This window comes from Archocentrus centrarchus, chromosome 20 (assembly GCF_007364275.1).
Source record: "Archocentrus centrarchus isolate MPI-CPG fArcCen1 chromosome 20, fArcCen1, whole genome shotgun sequence".
NCBI lineage: Eukaryota > Metazoa > Chordata > Actinopteri > Cichliformes > Cichlidae > Archocentrus > Archocentrus centrarchus.
The window spans coordinates 20,956,098-20,971,189 of record NC_044365.1 but is presented as its reverse complement, the minus strand read 5'-3'; the positions used below and the strand labels follow the sequence as shown (position 1 = coordinate 20,971,189).

At 41.3% G+C, this 15,092-nt stretch overlaps 1 protein-coding gene across 1 annotated transcript in view; it reads right to left on the bottom strand.

Annotated features, from left to right (window-relative positions):
- Positions 1-11,148: 11,148 nt before the first annotated feature.
- Positions 11,149-15,092, bottom strand: part of LOC115799949 (cadherin-7-like) — a 119,447-nt gene continuing 115,503 nt past the window's right edge. The window contains exon 11 of the mRNA XM_030757238.1: positions 11,149-12,919. Coding sequence (XP_030613098.1) covers positions 12,405-12,919 — 515 coding nt within the window. The 3' untranslated portion in view covers positions 11,149-12,404. The remainder of the gene's footprint in view (positions 12,920-15,092) is intronic.

Genomic DNA, 15,092 nt, shown 5'->3' with positions numbered 1-15,092 from the left:
CCCACCCGCGGAACAGGTGCGAGTGCCGAGGTCAGCCCGTCCGTGGCCGCCCCCACCCGCGGAACAGGTGCGAGTGCCGAGGTCAGCCCGTCCGTGGCCGCCCCCACCCGCGGAACAGGTGCGAGTGCAGGGGAAGCTGGAGCTAAGGGAGCTGGAGCAGGGTGAACAGAGGGAGCTGGAGCTAACTGAGGGGTCTGGGACTGCGACTGAGGAGGAGCTGGAGCTACAGCTGACATGGAACACTGCGACTGAGGGGGAGCTGGAGCTACAGCTGACATGGAACACTGCGACTGAGGGGGAGCTGGAGCTACAGCTGACATGGAACACTGCGACTGAGGGGGAGCTGGAGCTACAGCTGACTTGGAACACTGCGACTGAGGGGGAGCTGGAGCTACAGCTGACTTGGAAGACTGCGACTGAGGGGGAGCTGGAGCTACAGCTGACTGGGAAGACTGCGACTGAGGGGGAGCTGGAGCTACAGCTGACTGGGAAGACTGCGACTGAGCAGGCGCTACAGCTGACTGAGGCGAGAGTGGCTGGGGAGGAGCACGGCGACGCCGGGAGCGCTGCTTCCTTCGCGTTCTGTTGGAGTGGGAAGCACGATTCTCAGCATCCAGGATGTCCACCAGCAGAGGTGAATCAATAATCTCCACATCATCTGGCAGCCAAGAGAGGTCTGGGGAGGCGGTGGGCAGTGGGTGAAAGGATGAAAAGGACGAGGTGGGAGAGGTGAGTTGAAGGGATGCCGGCGGATCCGGAAAGCGAGGCAGCGCCTGTGGTGCTGAGCTGCAGTGGTGCGGAGGAGACGACGGAGGTGAGATGACCGGCTGCAGGAGAGGTGAATTAGTGATGGCTTGGAGGGAAAAAGGTTGTGTCCTTGCCCTGGACAGGGCGACCAATATTATACAGTTTAGCTTGTAAGTTTTCCGGAGCATGATTATGGAATGGGCAAGGGAGGCAGTGTCAGGATGGGTGAGGAGCCAAGTGGAGGAAGAAAAAAGTCTGCAGCAGAAAATTGCCTGAATAATCTGACGGGGTTCATCAGTGGCATGAATGATGTTCCTGGAGAGATCTATGAGCTCCAAAATCACTTCCTCTTGCTCGGAGGGGCTCCTGGTATCCGCGGGGTCCATAGTCTGGTCGCGTCGTTCTGTCATGGCCGGGGAGGAAACAGGCGAGGAATGGCTGACACGAAGGACTCCAGAAGTCAGCGTAACTTAAAAGGGATTTATTTAAGCAGGGGGAAAAACAAATACAAAAATCTTGGAAGGGAGACGACGGGCAAACACAGGGAACACACGGGCACACAACATCAACCTACTGGGAGGACACACTCAGGAAATTAACACAAAACGCTGGGCCAACGGCCCAGGACATGACAGGCGTTCCTGCATCAAAGCGAAAAACTATAAGAAAATGATGTGAATTTTTTTCACCACCATCAGTAAAACAAAACTGGAAAACAATCTGATGTTAATTAGTTATGTAGAAGCCCAGGTTGTTGGGATGCTGTGTGAAATGTAAATAAAAGCAAATGCATTGATTGGCAAATCTCATAAAGCCATTTTTTTTTATTCACAGTAGAACACAGAAAACATAGCAGATGTTTAAACTGAGGAAAAAGTATGAAAAAATTAAGCTTATTTTGAATTTGATAATAGCAACATTTGGACAGGGCCATGTTCACCCACTGTGTAACAGCAATGTAGTGTGGGAACTGAGGAGCCCAGTTGTTGAACTTAGCGGGCACATGTAGGACAGAGTTTTTCACTGGTTTTAACCCTGTGTGCGTCATTGCAATTTAGTGTCGCAGTCTGTGCTAGCATGTTTAGTAATCACTACCCACCAGCCACCCGTCTCTTCTTGCATTTTGGATGCTTGTGTGTCTCCATTGTGTATGCGCATATTGTGAGGCGTGTGCTCTCCGAGTCAGAAAAAAAGTCATCGATGCAGTCCTCAGAAGTAGCACATCATTAATAACGGAGGGACCTTTGAAGATCCTGCATAAATGTCTAATTAGGTTTGGTAACCTTTAGGAAATTCAAGTGGGTGAATACTAAACAGGCCTGGAGATCCTGTACTGCATGGCAAACTAAGCACTCAACATGTGGGAGAGAGCGCTGACATTGAGGAGGTTTGTTCCCCTGCCTGAAAGGGCACACAATTTAAGCCACATTACAAGCACGTCTGAGCTCATTGGCCAATTTCGAGCCAATTTATCGTTGTTAACCATCCTGTGTACACACGTCATCACGGAGGTGGAACAAAAATATGCTGTGTTTCGTTCTCTTTATATTTTTTTATGGCCCTGCCCTTCAGGCTGGGTGGATCATTGTTTTTGCATAACTGTGACAAGCCTGCGTGCCATTTAACAGACTCTTAAGTTTGAGAATTCAAACCACCAACCGAGCTCATACTGATCTACTGTTAGAATGATGTGACCTTGGTGAAAAATAAATAATGAAAAAATGAGGGGGCTGGTTTACACCACAGTGTCCTTGTCACAATTTAATAACATGTGTATAAGGGGTGACAGCATATGACAATAAAAATACTGCCATGTGTTGTTTTAATACACGCAGTCTCCTTCGGACACAGTGCAGCAGGCATTTAAGTGTCAGTCTTACACTGCAGCAGGAATTTGAGCTTTATGCTCTTTTTTTATTATGATTCTGCTTTTAATTATAATTACATTTGCCACTTTTTTAAATGATCACAAAAAAGACTCATACAAATGTAGGGCATTTGAAAGAGACACTGTAAATTGGGATGCACCCATGATAAATGTAAACATACTACTGTACAACACCATTAATTAAAAACATGAAGGCAGTAAAGAGTGTGTTAATTGTTAAAAATAAATACTGAACCATATATAGTAATGAAGCAGCAATATCATGTAATTTCCAGGCACCTTTTGTCACACAGTGACAAAAGATGGCATTTCTATGCCTAATCTGAAAATAACGTTATACAGTTTGTGAGGCTGACGCATGGTCTGACCAATCCTGACGATAAAGGAAACAGAGTGAAACTCGAGCAAAAATAGTCTCCTGTTCAAGAGGAAATAGGATGGATTTCAAAAGCTGTGAAAACCAGTATGAATAAGCTCTGCTTGTCATAGATGGAAATGGGGCCTGACTTATTTTTTCCTATAACCTTTGACAGATTTCAGGTTGTTCATATGATCCAAAAATAAACACAGACTTTCCTGGTCGTGATACCTCAAGCTCATTGCTATAAAGCAATATAAACATGCAGATCCCAAGAAATACTTCACAGGCATATGCGCTCAGACATATTTATTATATGCACCCACAGACACACATACAAGTAAACACACAAGCACACAGAGTTGTCAGAGCACGGTGTAAAATCAGAGGGGCTGTTAATGGAGGCGGACAGCTTGGCTGCTGTTTCATCAAAGTGCAGAGGAAATGCAGATCTGTGTCCTGCAGGATGCAGGGAATTGGATCAGCTTCCTTCTGTCTGCTGAATTTGAAACACACACCAGCAGGGATTAGACAGCCTTTACCGCTGTACAGTCTACTTTCTAATGGCCATCCATGGGAAATATTTACTCACTGTGCATATGTGTTGATACGCCCATCAGGAGCCCAAACTTGTCTCCTGGCCAGATAGTTGTATTTACCTGCCAACCATGGGGCAACTTTGAGGATATCTTTCTTATTTCTTTCATGCAGGACTCGGTGTACACCTCAAACTTTTCTTTTACTAACTGGTCTATGATACAGCAATGCAATGTATTTACAAGAATACTGTGACCTCAACAAAACTAATGCCATTGATTGCTTTGGCATTTAGATTAAATTATATAAAGGTGTCATCATATATGTTCTGAGATTATCTTTTATATCATATGTCTGGTTGCCAGTTCATTGATCGTTACAAATCAGTGAGCCAGACTTCTTTAAGCCATATTTCGGTATTTAATCACGTGGGTTAGTCAACAAGAGATGCTCCTGTCCTATTTGTTGTCAAGTGTTCTCTCACCAACCCATCTAAACCTCTAAAGCCCTCTTAACACCTACAGGCATTTGTATGGACAGGTGTTCTGAATCATTGCCTTAATAAACATCATTAACTTTATGTAGAAAATAACCAGTCAAATATCAACAATAGGAAAAAGCCTAAAAGGTTTGCTGAATAGGCAGTTTTAGAAAATGCTGTTTTTTTACAAAATAAATAATATATATATATATATATACATTTGATCAGATATACAATGTCTGACTGACCTCTTAAGCTTGAGCTTCTTCCACACCTTTGTATAAAATAAAAAGATAGTTTTTATGCAGATTACCAAATATGTATTCTTTTCCCATTGCTAATGTAGAACAATAGCTTTTAGTAATATAATACAAAAATGGGCGGCGGGGGGGGGGGGGGGGGGGGGGGGGGGGTATTCTGTTTACAGTCTCATGTTTCAAAATTCAGTGGATAGTATAAACATATTGTATACAATCAGAAACCAAACCAGGCCATTGAATGTGAGAAGGGACACATTCTGAGTGCAGAATAATGTCTGAATAAAGGGGCATTTCTATTTGTATTTGCAGCACAGTGGACCAACAGTTCCTGGTTCAAACCTCCTTTTTGGCCAGGGCAATTCCACGTGGAGTTTCCATGTCCTTTCACCTGCAGTCCACAGACATGCATTCTAAATCGGCCCTAGGTGTGGGTTTGAAAATATGTGGCGACCTGAGTTTTCCCCACCTCTCACTCAGTGACAGCTGGGATGGTCAGTTTTAATGTGCATTATATTTCTGACTATCTGTTTTTGAAAATAAAACTATTTTTGTGTGCAATTAATATTTTAGCATGTGGGAAACTAAACCTCTCAGCCAGTGATTGAATGTCTTTCACGCCAATATTACAACTCTAAAAAGGGAAAACCAAAGAAGCTTGAAGTTCTGCAGCTTAATATGGGTGTGTGCATATCTAGTATTCATCCTCAAAATCTGCATCATGTGTTATGAGAGAAAAAAAAAACATTCAGCTGTTTGTGGTGTTGCACACTTGTATTTGCATTCATTTTTAAACTGTAATTACCTTGGAAAAGAAGAACTTCACTTTACAGCATCCACCTATTTCGTGTGTGCATCAACAACAAAAACAAGTTAGACTTCGTGTCATTATAGGTGTCAAAACAAGGTATTTACAAAGACTAAATGCCCAAGCTACTGCAATTCCATCACAGCGCAGGAACAATCTACCAGATGTTTTGTCATTAGGTATCATGGCAGTGCTGTTCATCTCAACCATTCGACAAGGACAGGCTTTTTACAATAGCATTTAATGAATCACTTTAAGGCTGATGTTATTTTAGTAGAATCCATGTCAGCCCTCGGGAACCATATATGCAATTTTATCACGTTCCACAATCTGTCTGCACCATCTTTTTACTTCAAGGTGAAGGTCATGAAAAAAAAATGTCAATTATATTCTTTGAGAGGAGCAAATTACATTCCATGAGCTGCCGTCACAAATACAAAGTTTTATAAAGTAATATAATAACGAACCATTTGATTTACTGTTCATGCACCCGCGCCTATCTCCATCTCGCTTCCCTCTCAGGAAAACTACAAAGAGAAGGTGTCAACTGGTTTTGCCATATTGATGGAGCCGGGGGTCTATGGAGACCTCTAATTTTCTGAGTGAACGGTCCCAGAAAGAGCTAATGATATGTTAATGCTGAATGGCAGACATTAGGGAGGCCAAATGACGGCAATCCCAATTACCTCCGAGGGACGTGCCTTGTGTGGTTTTGTCACGCAAACAGACTCTGTAAACACAAATAACGTGCGGAACACTGGCTGAAGGGACTCTGTGGCGGCTGACAAAATGTCATGGATCTGAGAGAAGATCCTTACAACTTATACTCAAACAATGAGTACGCCTCCACACTTTGTTTAGCTGTGAAAAAACAAAAATATTAACCGCACCTCACTGTGAGAGATTTACATCTTTGGTTTCCTAAGAGAACAATTATGCCAGTTCATACCTTTCCAAAAATGTCACAAGACTTGCACGAATGTTTGAAAATATTGCCAAAAACTTTTGATTGTTCCCTTTGTTTGCCCTTTCATAACTTTACTGCAAATTCCGGCACGGCAGGAAAATGGGGGGTATCATCGTGTTTACTTTAGCAGCAGTAGCTGTGTGCGGGGGGGTTGAAGCAGTGGGAGGAGGTTAGTTTTGAACGGCACAAGATTGAAATATGCCACAGCGAAATTTTTTATTCCCAGCTTTCCCACTTGTACATATCTCCTTGTGTGGGTTTACCTGTGAATGTATCTGTTAGTATGTATGTGTTCCTGTTTGGCTAGGCTTAGCTGCAGATTGCTTTCCCCTATCCCCTCCTCTAGTGTGTGCAGCATATGGCCATTGTGATGGAGGGTAAAAGGAAATGACAGGCCATTTGAAGATGCTCTAGTCCCTGGATCATGAATAATGCAGAGGGTGCAGCGAGTAGGTTCTCAGCGCAAGCTTCAAAGTTTATCGGCCTCCCCTGTCTCGCTGGGAGAGAGACTACAGTGCTGGGGGAGATTAGACCGACACCGAGCGGGGACCTGGTCAAACTCAATTAAATACAACCAGGATAATTCCATCCTCTCATTGTGCCATTTGGTTTTATTAGAAAAATAAACCCAGCATGCTCATGCCTTGAAACGACAATGGAAAGCAAAAACAGCCTGTGAATTATTAAGCAGGGAGTTGGCTCCATGCTCAGTTGCTCCATGTAAAGATATGTAAATTAGCGGATGGCAGAAGAGATGATTGATGAATATTTTTATTAATTGTGTCAAACACCCTATGATCAGCAGTGAGAAAAATGCCAGAATAAAAATATACAACATCATTCATTCTTGCACTCAGTTTTGCAGATATCAACCTGAGTATGTCAAACTGACACGCATAGTAATAAAATGCAAAAAAAAAAGTGGTGTTAAACATTTGCTGAGTGAGTCTAATAGTCCCAATGATAGATGATTTATTAGTCTTTTTGATTTGAATGCATAATTGAGCTGAGCTAACTAAGAAAAAACCCCAACAACTAATGTTAATTTTGCTGGGTTTTTTTTCCCCTTAAATATGTATGTTTCCTTCCACAGTTTCCAGAGTCTTTGGAGATCTAATTAGCCCTGAAGCCCCTCCTGATGGGAGATGTAGGCCTACAGAAACACTTCCCTCCACCGAGGCTGTTGTAGCATGTAACTATTTTCCATGTCTACACGATAAACAAACACTTATGCCACCCACATACTCAGTGCCATATCAAGCCTGGCTTGGCTAATGATGATAAACCTACATAAAAGTACAAAGTGCTGCTAATTAGGCCTATGTCGATTATGGCTCATTAATGCTGATGTTGCCCTGACATGTTTTTGCCAATCATCACTGGAGAGGGCTCCAGTGCATCATTTTCTAATTACTTTAATTCATCATTGTACTGATGCTCTAAGCGAGTTCACATCAGCGCCACAGTCAAATGTATAAATGGGAATTTGGGTTAAAAAATGACCAAAAATTAATGAAAGCTGTGGGGTGTTTTTGCAGACAGTGGCCTTCCCAGCTGCTCTTACTGTATTTTATATGAGGCATTGCTCGTAATATCGTTCCTTGGCAAAGAAGTGTGGTGATGTAACAAAACGAATGTTTTCTTGAGACTAGAAATCTTTACTAGTGTCAAATGCAGTCACTCAACCGAGAAAAGGAATATTGAAAAGAGCACAAAGTGTCTGTTAAACCACTGCACACGTCTATAGAACATCATGCGATGAAATGTTCAGATAAGTTTCCAGGAACTAACTTTTTATCAGTGGCAGTTTCATTGTTCTCTCAATTATCTCATTTTGACCTTTGTAAGCCAAGCAGAAAGTCAGCCTCTGGAAGATGAAATAGTTGCCGATCTCGTTCATTCACATCACATTTCCTTCACTCTCTTCTTTATAACTCTGTCCAGTTTTGTACACACAGTGGACACTGATGTATGAATGATGGATCAATTTTGAGTCATTTCCCAGTGATTATCCTACATTTCTCTTCTTTTACACTTCATTACCCTAATCTTGCCACTATGACCTACTTTTCCACCCCTTTCTGGTTCCCCAGGCACTCAAGGAGCAAGCTGTTGCACTCCCACTTACACGCATACCTCTCAAGAGAATTATTTATATTGCCCAGGTCTGGGACCAGTCTAATTTGGTGAAGCTATAAAGTACACAAACCTCAGGTCTGAGATCTTTCTTGCTGAAGGCAGGAGAACTGTGAGCACTGCAGAGAAAGACAGAGAATAAAACATGGTGTTGCAATGGCCTTTGATCTTTCTTTCCCTCCTTTTCTCTTTTTCAAAGGACCAGTGTGGAGTTGTCCAGCTGATTCCAGAGCAGGGGTCCCCTGTCTTTGCCACCAACAGACACCCCAGGACAGATAGCCAGCAGATTATTTATTTCTATTTTTGTTCTATATGAGAGCAAGAAAACCGAGACAGACTTTCTTTGGAGTTTTGCTTCATGCTGTGTAATCGCAGAAATAAATACCATCCCACATGCATAATTATCGAAAAACTGAGTCCCCAGTTGGCTCAGAGGTAAGCCTATATTTCTCCTGATTGTCTTAAAACCTGACAAAAATATAATTGAAGCATATTTTAAAATTAATACATACCTGATCCTGAGAATTTATTATAGATATTCACTTCGCATGCCAAAAATACACAAAATTTAAAACTATAAACAGCATCATATTTAGAGAACTTCCGCTTTTAACCGCATGCACTGTTATTGCTATCAGCACTAAAAATAGAAGCGAGTAACTGCATGATAGATGATCTTAGTCACCTGTGTTGCGCGAAGCTAAAAGGCATCTGCAGGGAATGATTTCCCTAACAGGCAGCCGAGAGGTCAAACACTATTAGGCGATGTTCCAGTCTACAATCTGAGGGAAAGCGTGTTCCTCATCTCACTGAGAGTCTCTGAAAATGGGCACCTCTTTGTCAGGGCAATTTGTTGATGATGCACGGTTATGATAAGAATTGAGTGAAGTGTCTGTAGCTGCCCAGGGCCTTCCCAGCCAAGATGGCAGGGCCAACACAAGTAATCAGTCGAGGTCCAGATCGAGCCCATGATAACAGAGGGTCCCTGATTGCTCATAAGTACCCAAGGCAGCGGGCTTTTAAAACAATTTCTGGTGATTTTGATTGACAGTTGGTCAATCAAAACCCACATCTTGTCGCAGCCGCTATCAGTGCCAGAGATTAAATCTGGTGTCTGCGCTTGAGCCACTGTCTTTCTGCTTCGATAAAAGAAATCTCATGAACTCTTTGTGATCTACCAGCAACATCTTGCTATAATATTACTAAAAATCTGTGTTGGGATCTTCTGTTTCATAAATCTGGCTCAGAAATTATGTAAATATTATTATGAAACTGACAGTTTAATTTCGCTGTGCTTTTTAACCCATTTTAGACACCCTTTTTTTTTACATTTGAATTGATTGCATGCTTGCCCCTTTTTTCAGCCACAGGTTTCAGCCACATCCCTTCCATTTTCTAGCCTCTGTATAGCTCTCAGAAGGGATTTCTTTCTTTTTGTGGGGGGGGGCTTTTAAATATGCTATGCAAGAAGCTATCATGTATTATAACCCATGAATATGTGAGCAAGAATACTATCCACACCTTCTCCTGTAGGTTTGCATGAGCTGCATGACAATGAGCACACATGGTGACCTTGGTTACTCCTGACTAACACTTGAAAAATCTTACATGTTTTGTTTTTGCCAGGTTCAAAGCTTCAGAAACTATGTCAATACCTGTAAGGAGATGGCATATTTACCAAGCAAAGATGCATAACAAGTTCATTGCAATCTCTTGCATCATTGTAAATTATACAGTCAATTGTATTCATGAACCTCTGAGTGCATTAAATGGCAACGGATGCTAGTTGTCTACATTTGAACTCAAGCCGCTGAGATGCAGGCTATAAACATGGCAGGCAAATACATTTAAAGAATACTGTAACACAACTGAAAATAAACACCAAGAAATAATCTCAGTGTTTACACATGCGAGGTACTAAAAGTGAAGGGAGGACGCTTTCCGTGAACATTTCTTTTCTGATCAATAAAATTCTTACAGTGTGGTAAAAATCAAATACAGTTTTGGTCATGGGAAAATATTTACTCAAACTTCAATCTTCTATGGACTTAAGCTGTCTCGGTTGCTTCTGTCTCTTCATGCAATCCCACACTGACTGGATGATGATTTCACTGTAGATTTTTTTTTTCCTTTCTTCTTTTCACTCTGGCTACAATTTTGAGGTTTTGATACTGTAAGAGAAAGAATTGGGTAGCCAGTCCAATCTCCTACCAAAATTACTGCTATTCGAGTATAAACAGCCTAAGGTCCTTTGTACTGTGATGTATATGATTGATCATACTTTTTTTGAGTAGCGGGTCAAACACCTTTTAGCTGTTTGGGTGAGTTTTTCTATACATTAAGCCAGATTTAGAGCTCGTTAGAAGCAGTATGATGAATGTTGGGGATATGGCCAGGTGTAAAGACCTGACTCCATTGCTGGCACTGGTTAATGCTCCTGGATGTCTGATGAAAAATGACTCAAGGGATCTGGCGGTGTCACACTGATATGAAAACGTTGACACACGGCAATTCGATTTGAAACCAAATCGTGATCTTTTCAAAACCTTTCAATGCCTGAACCTCACCGAGCAGTATTTTGCCTAAACATCACCAAATGTAGAATGAAAATTAATGACTACACTTACATTTCACAAATTGCTGTGAGACTGTGTTGCTTTGTAAATAACGTCCCCACATCTTATCCTCAAAAAAAATTGGCCACAATGCTTGACAACTGTAGAATGTGAACATACTGCTTGTAGACACGTCCATGTTTTAATGCCAAAATCAGGCATTTGAACGAGTATTTACTACCCTAAACTAGGATCATATGGACTGAAAGAAATTCCTTCAATCTTTTAAGGAACTGAATGTCAATTTTATTTTCAGCAAAAGATAAAAACATCATTTGCACAGTTCTGCCTCTTCAAAATAAATAATAATACATATCAGTGTACATGTGGACACCTAGTTGTAACATAATTTGTTTAAGCAGGAAAAAAAAATTGGCACAATATGATTATCATACAGTGTGTCCTTTCACCATCAATATTCAAACCACTGACATTATTTACTTCATTTCTGAAAGACAATATATGCTGGAATCTGCAAACTACAGAAGCAAAATTCATTTACTTACAAACCGCAACTTCACCCAGGTTAGGACTGCCACCTCAGAAACATTTTTTTCTTCTAGGGTCTAGGTGGTGTGAATTTGCAATCGAGCACAGCAAGGACAGATCCATCAGTGACAGTTTCTGATGATGCAAACGTTCCCACGCCCAACCTGCCTTGTACAAAAGCAAAACAACTAAATCCTGACAGATTATACCTCAGAAATTATACATTGGACTTGGCAATAGAAAGGCTTAAGAAAAAACAGACCGAGACAAACACTACATTGCAACTTCTGCAAAATGTATTGTTAGGCGAAGAAGAGAAATTATGTTTTCCTGTTTCACCCAGTGGAGACATCAAAATGACGAGCATGTCCTTCTTTTTATGATTTGCACAACTTATGTCTTCACATCATTTCCTTAGCACATCAAATACTTGTTTATACTTTACTATATGTGTGCAGTTACACTTCATATAGTGCTGAGACATATGACTGAGTCCATGAATAATGTGGCTCCAGATCTCAGTGTTTATGAAAAACAGCCCCTCATCACCCTGCTCTCCATCCCCAAAGATAGAAGAAGAAGAAGAAGGAAAAAAAAACATATAAATTGCTGTCAAATTTCATATGAACAGTCAAGTGAGTACTGATTAGCCTCTAGGGACACAGCCTTTCATGAGAAATTTTTATGTTTTTTTAGCACAAAGATAGCAAAGGAATGCTTCAAAGCAAGAGTGCTGGGCTGGGGCCCATCACAGGAATGAAAGGACAGGTGCCTCCCCGTAAAAATGCTCCAGCATGTATGCATTCTGCAGTCAGTGGTTGGACTCAAGCCCAAAATCTGAAACCTTTAATGTCTTTTGCACACAAGGTTTCCTCCTCAGTCAAGCCACTTTTGAAGTCCGTGTCAAAACTCACCATGGCACGCTTTTCAAAATCCATACAGGGAGGTAAACAAACCAAAAAAACCTTTGAAGTCAAAGTGTTTTTCTTTCAATCTCTTGTGTTGTCTTTGATTTTTTTTTCCTCCAATGCACTAAGGCAGACAAAATCATTTTCTCTGACAATAAATTACTATTATTTTTTTTTTTAAGTCCGACAAATGTTGAGGGACACATTTAGTGGCTATGACAAGACACTGGTGCCATCGCTGTTGCCGTACAGGTCGGCCAGCTTTTTGAAGCGCGGTCCCCAGTTGCTGAGATAGTCATAGTTCTGATCTGAGTCTGTACTTAGTGACTCCAGTGAGCTTAGCGACTCCGCTACAGAGCCACTACCTTCAAAAGCATACGTCTGCAGAGAATCGTACGGGGGAGCTGATGGGTCCACATCGGCATCCTTCAGTCGCTCCCAAATAAACTCTCGAAACACCACATTGTCTGGTAGGGATTTATAGGACGGGCGAGAAGCCGAGGGGTAGTGAAAGAAGGTAGGAGTATCTGGTGTGACATCTCGTCGTACATTGGGGTCTCTGATGACATTGAGGTTGCGTAGAGTCACCATGTCGAAGGCCTCTGTGTCCTCCTCTCCCCCTCCCTCATCATCATAACGGACAATGTTCTCTCTGATGTCTCTTTCCTCCTCCAGAATCAGAGGCTCTTTTCTCCTCCGCCGCATAGTCACAATTAGTAGAACCATAACTGCAGAGAAAAGCAGAAATCCTGTGTCAACATAAAGTGACATTCTGAAAAGATACAAGAAGACATTATTTGTACCTTAAGAGTTTATAACATAGTGTTTAAAACACAGTTAGCAAACAAGTAAAAGATACAAACTGTCAACTTAAGTACTTGAATCGACAGCAGCTGGTTCATGAATGAAAAAAGAAGTTCAGTTGCTTTCAACTCAAGTGCTTAAGACTACCACAATGAGATCATGAGAACCTACACTAATACAAATTGTCTAAAATAATTTAAATAAATGCTAAAAGTAAAAAAAAAATAAAAATAAAAAATAAGTAGTTAGCAACTACACAAAGTTAGCTAAAAGTAATGGATAAATGGCTGAAAAAATATTCTCAAAAGCTTCAAAACATGGGCATTCAAAATGTGATGGATTTAGAGTGGAAAAAATAATTGTCATAAATTCATAAAATATCATGCTGCTCCAGTAATTACCTAAAAGCAATGCAGCTAAATAGCTAACTAAAGAAAATGATTAAAATTGTTACTAAAAGTAATTAATAAATGGTTGAAATGGGTGGTTAAAGTTGGTTAATGTTTCAAATAGATATCTAAATCTTATGTTCAGCTAAAAGTAAGGGATTAAGAGCTGAACTGCTGACTAAAGTAAATAATGGAAATTAATAAACTGAAATTCAGCACTGAAAAGAATGAATTAAGGTGGCCAAAATCAATGTATGAATATGTTACATATAATGTGTTCAAATAGAGGACAGTGGATTTTAACAGTGGTAAAAATGCAGACTTCACCAAATACCCAACATTAACAGTACAGTACATAACATCCTCTATCCATTTTCTTCCTTCCATCCATTATCTTTTGTTTATCTAATTTAGAGTCGTTGGGGGCTGGAGCCTATCCCAGCTGTCCTGGGGTGAAAGGTGGGGTACAGCCTGGACAGGCTGATGGCCCATCACTTACACTCGTAGCCAATTTAGAATCACCAGTCAACACATCCTGCATGTCTTCAGACTGTGGGAGAAAGCCAGAGTATCCTGAGAAAACCCACGCAGTGGCAGCGAGAACATGCAGACTCCACACAGAAGGGCCACAGTCAGCCAGTGGATTTAAACCTGGAACCTACTTGCTGTGATGTAATGGTGCTAAGCTCCGCACTACCATGCTGCCTACAACCTCAGTTAAATAAATGAAAAATGCACACATTTGGAATATGATGTGTTGGCTCAGTGACTGGGTATCGATTCATTCAGGGCTTGTCGGAGCATGTCTGACAAAATAGATTGGAAACCACCGCCCTATCAACTCAACGGTAGTGCTTTGCAAATTCTATTAGTTACAAAGCTAAAACTGTTATGTAATATGTTGTATTTTGTCCCTCTGTGTTTTCCACCTCCTACATCTTGCTTGAAGACTTGTATAAAACTCCACCAAACTGAAATCCTTGGTCCTCTGAGATCTTGCCAGAAGCCCTCCTCCAGCCCCTGTTCCCTCTCCCATACATTATTGCTGAAAATAACTCTACGCCCAAGCAAACTGGCAAATGTCTAATGATCCTCTATCCATCAATGTCAGGCTGGTGCCAGTGAAATATCGTTCCGTGGGCCCATATTTCTTTTCCTTCTCGGCATCAAGCTACTGCAGGCAACAGAGAAAGAGGCCCTGGAACCAAATTCAAACACCACTTCACACCCTCTAATAAAGGAGCAAATGGAAGAGATGGAAGGGAGGAAAGTGTCACACGGGAAGACTGCAGGAGATGAATGGACAACTCTCTGTGGGCTATTTGGTGACTGCTTGTACCCTGCAACAGCAGCACTACGGTAATATATACAGCAGTTTTTGTGAAATATTTGGAAGAGTTTCTTCAGTCAAACAATAGTCCCAATATCCATGATACTTTTAGTGCTTTGAGAAAGAATGTCAAACATTTCTGTGGAAGATCTTAAGCAACTCAAGTCGTTCTAAATTCTATTCAAATCAGTAAGGCTTCTCCAAAGCGAATTACAAAGTGGCACATTGAAATAGAATATTCTCAGTGCTTTCCAGCAAAGCTCTTTAGGTTTTAATGCCTAGAAGGCAGCCACAGTGCATCACAGACTGGAAACGGGCCAACATCCAATCACAACCCAAAGGATGAGCAGGTGGATGGTCGAGCATACAAATAGTCAG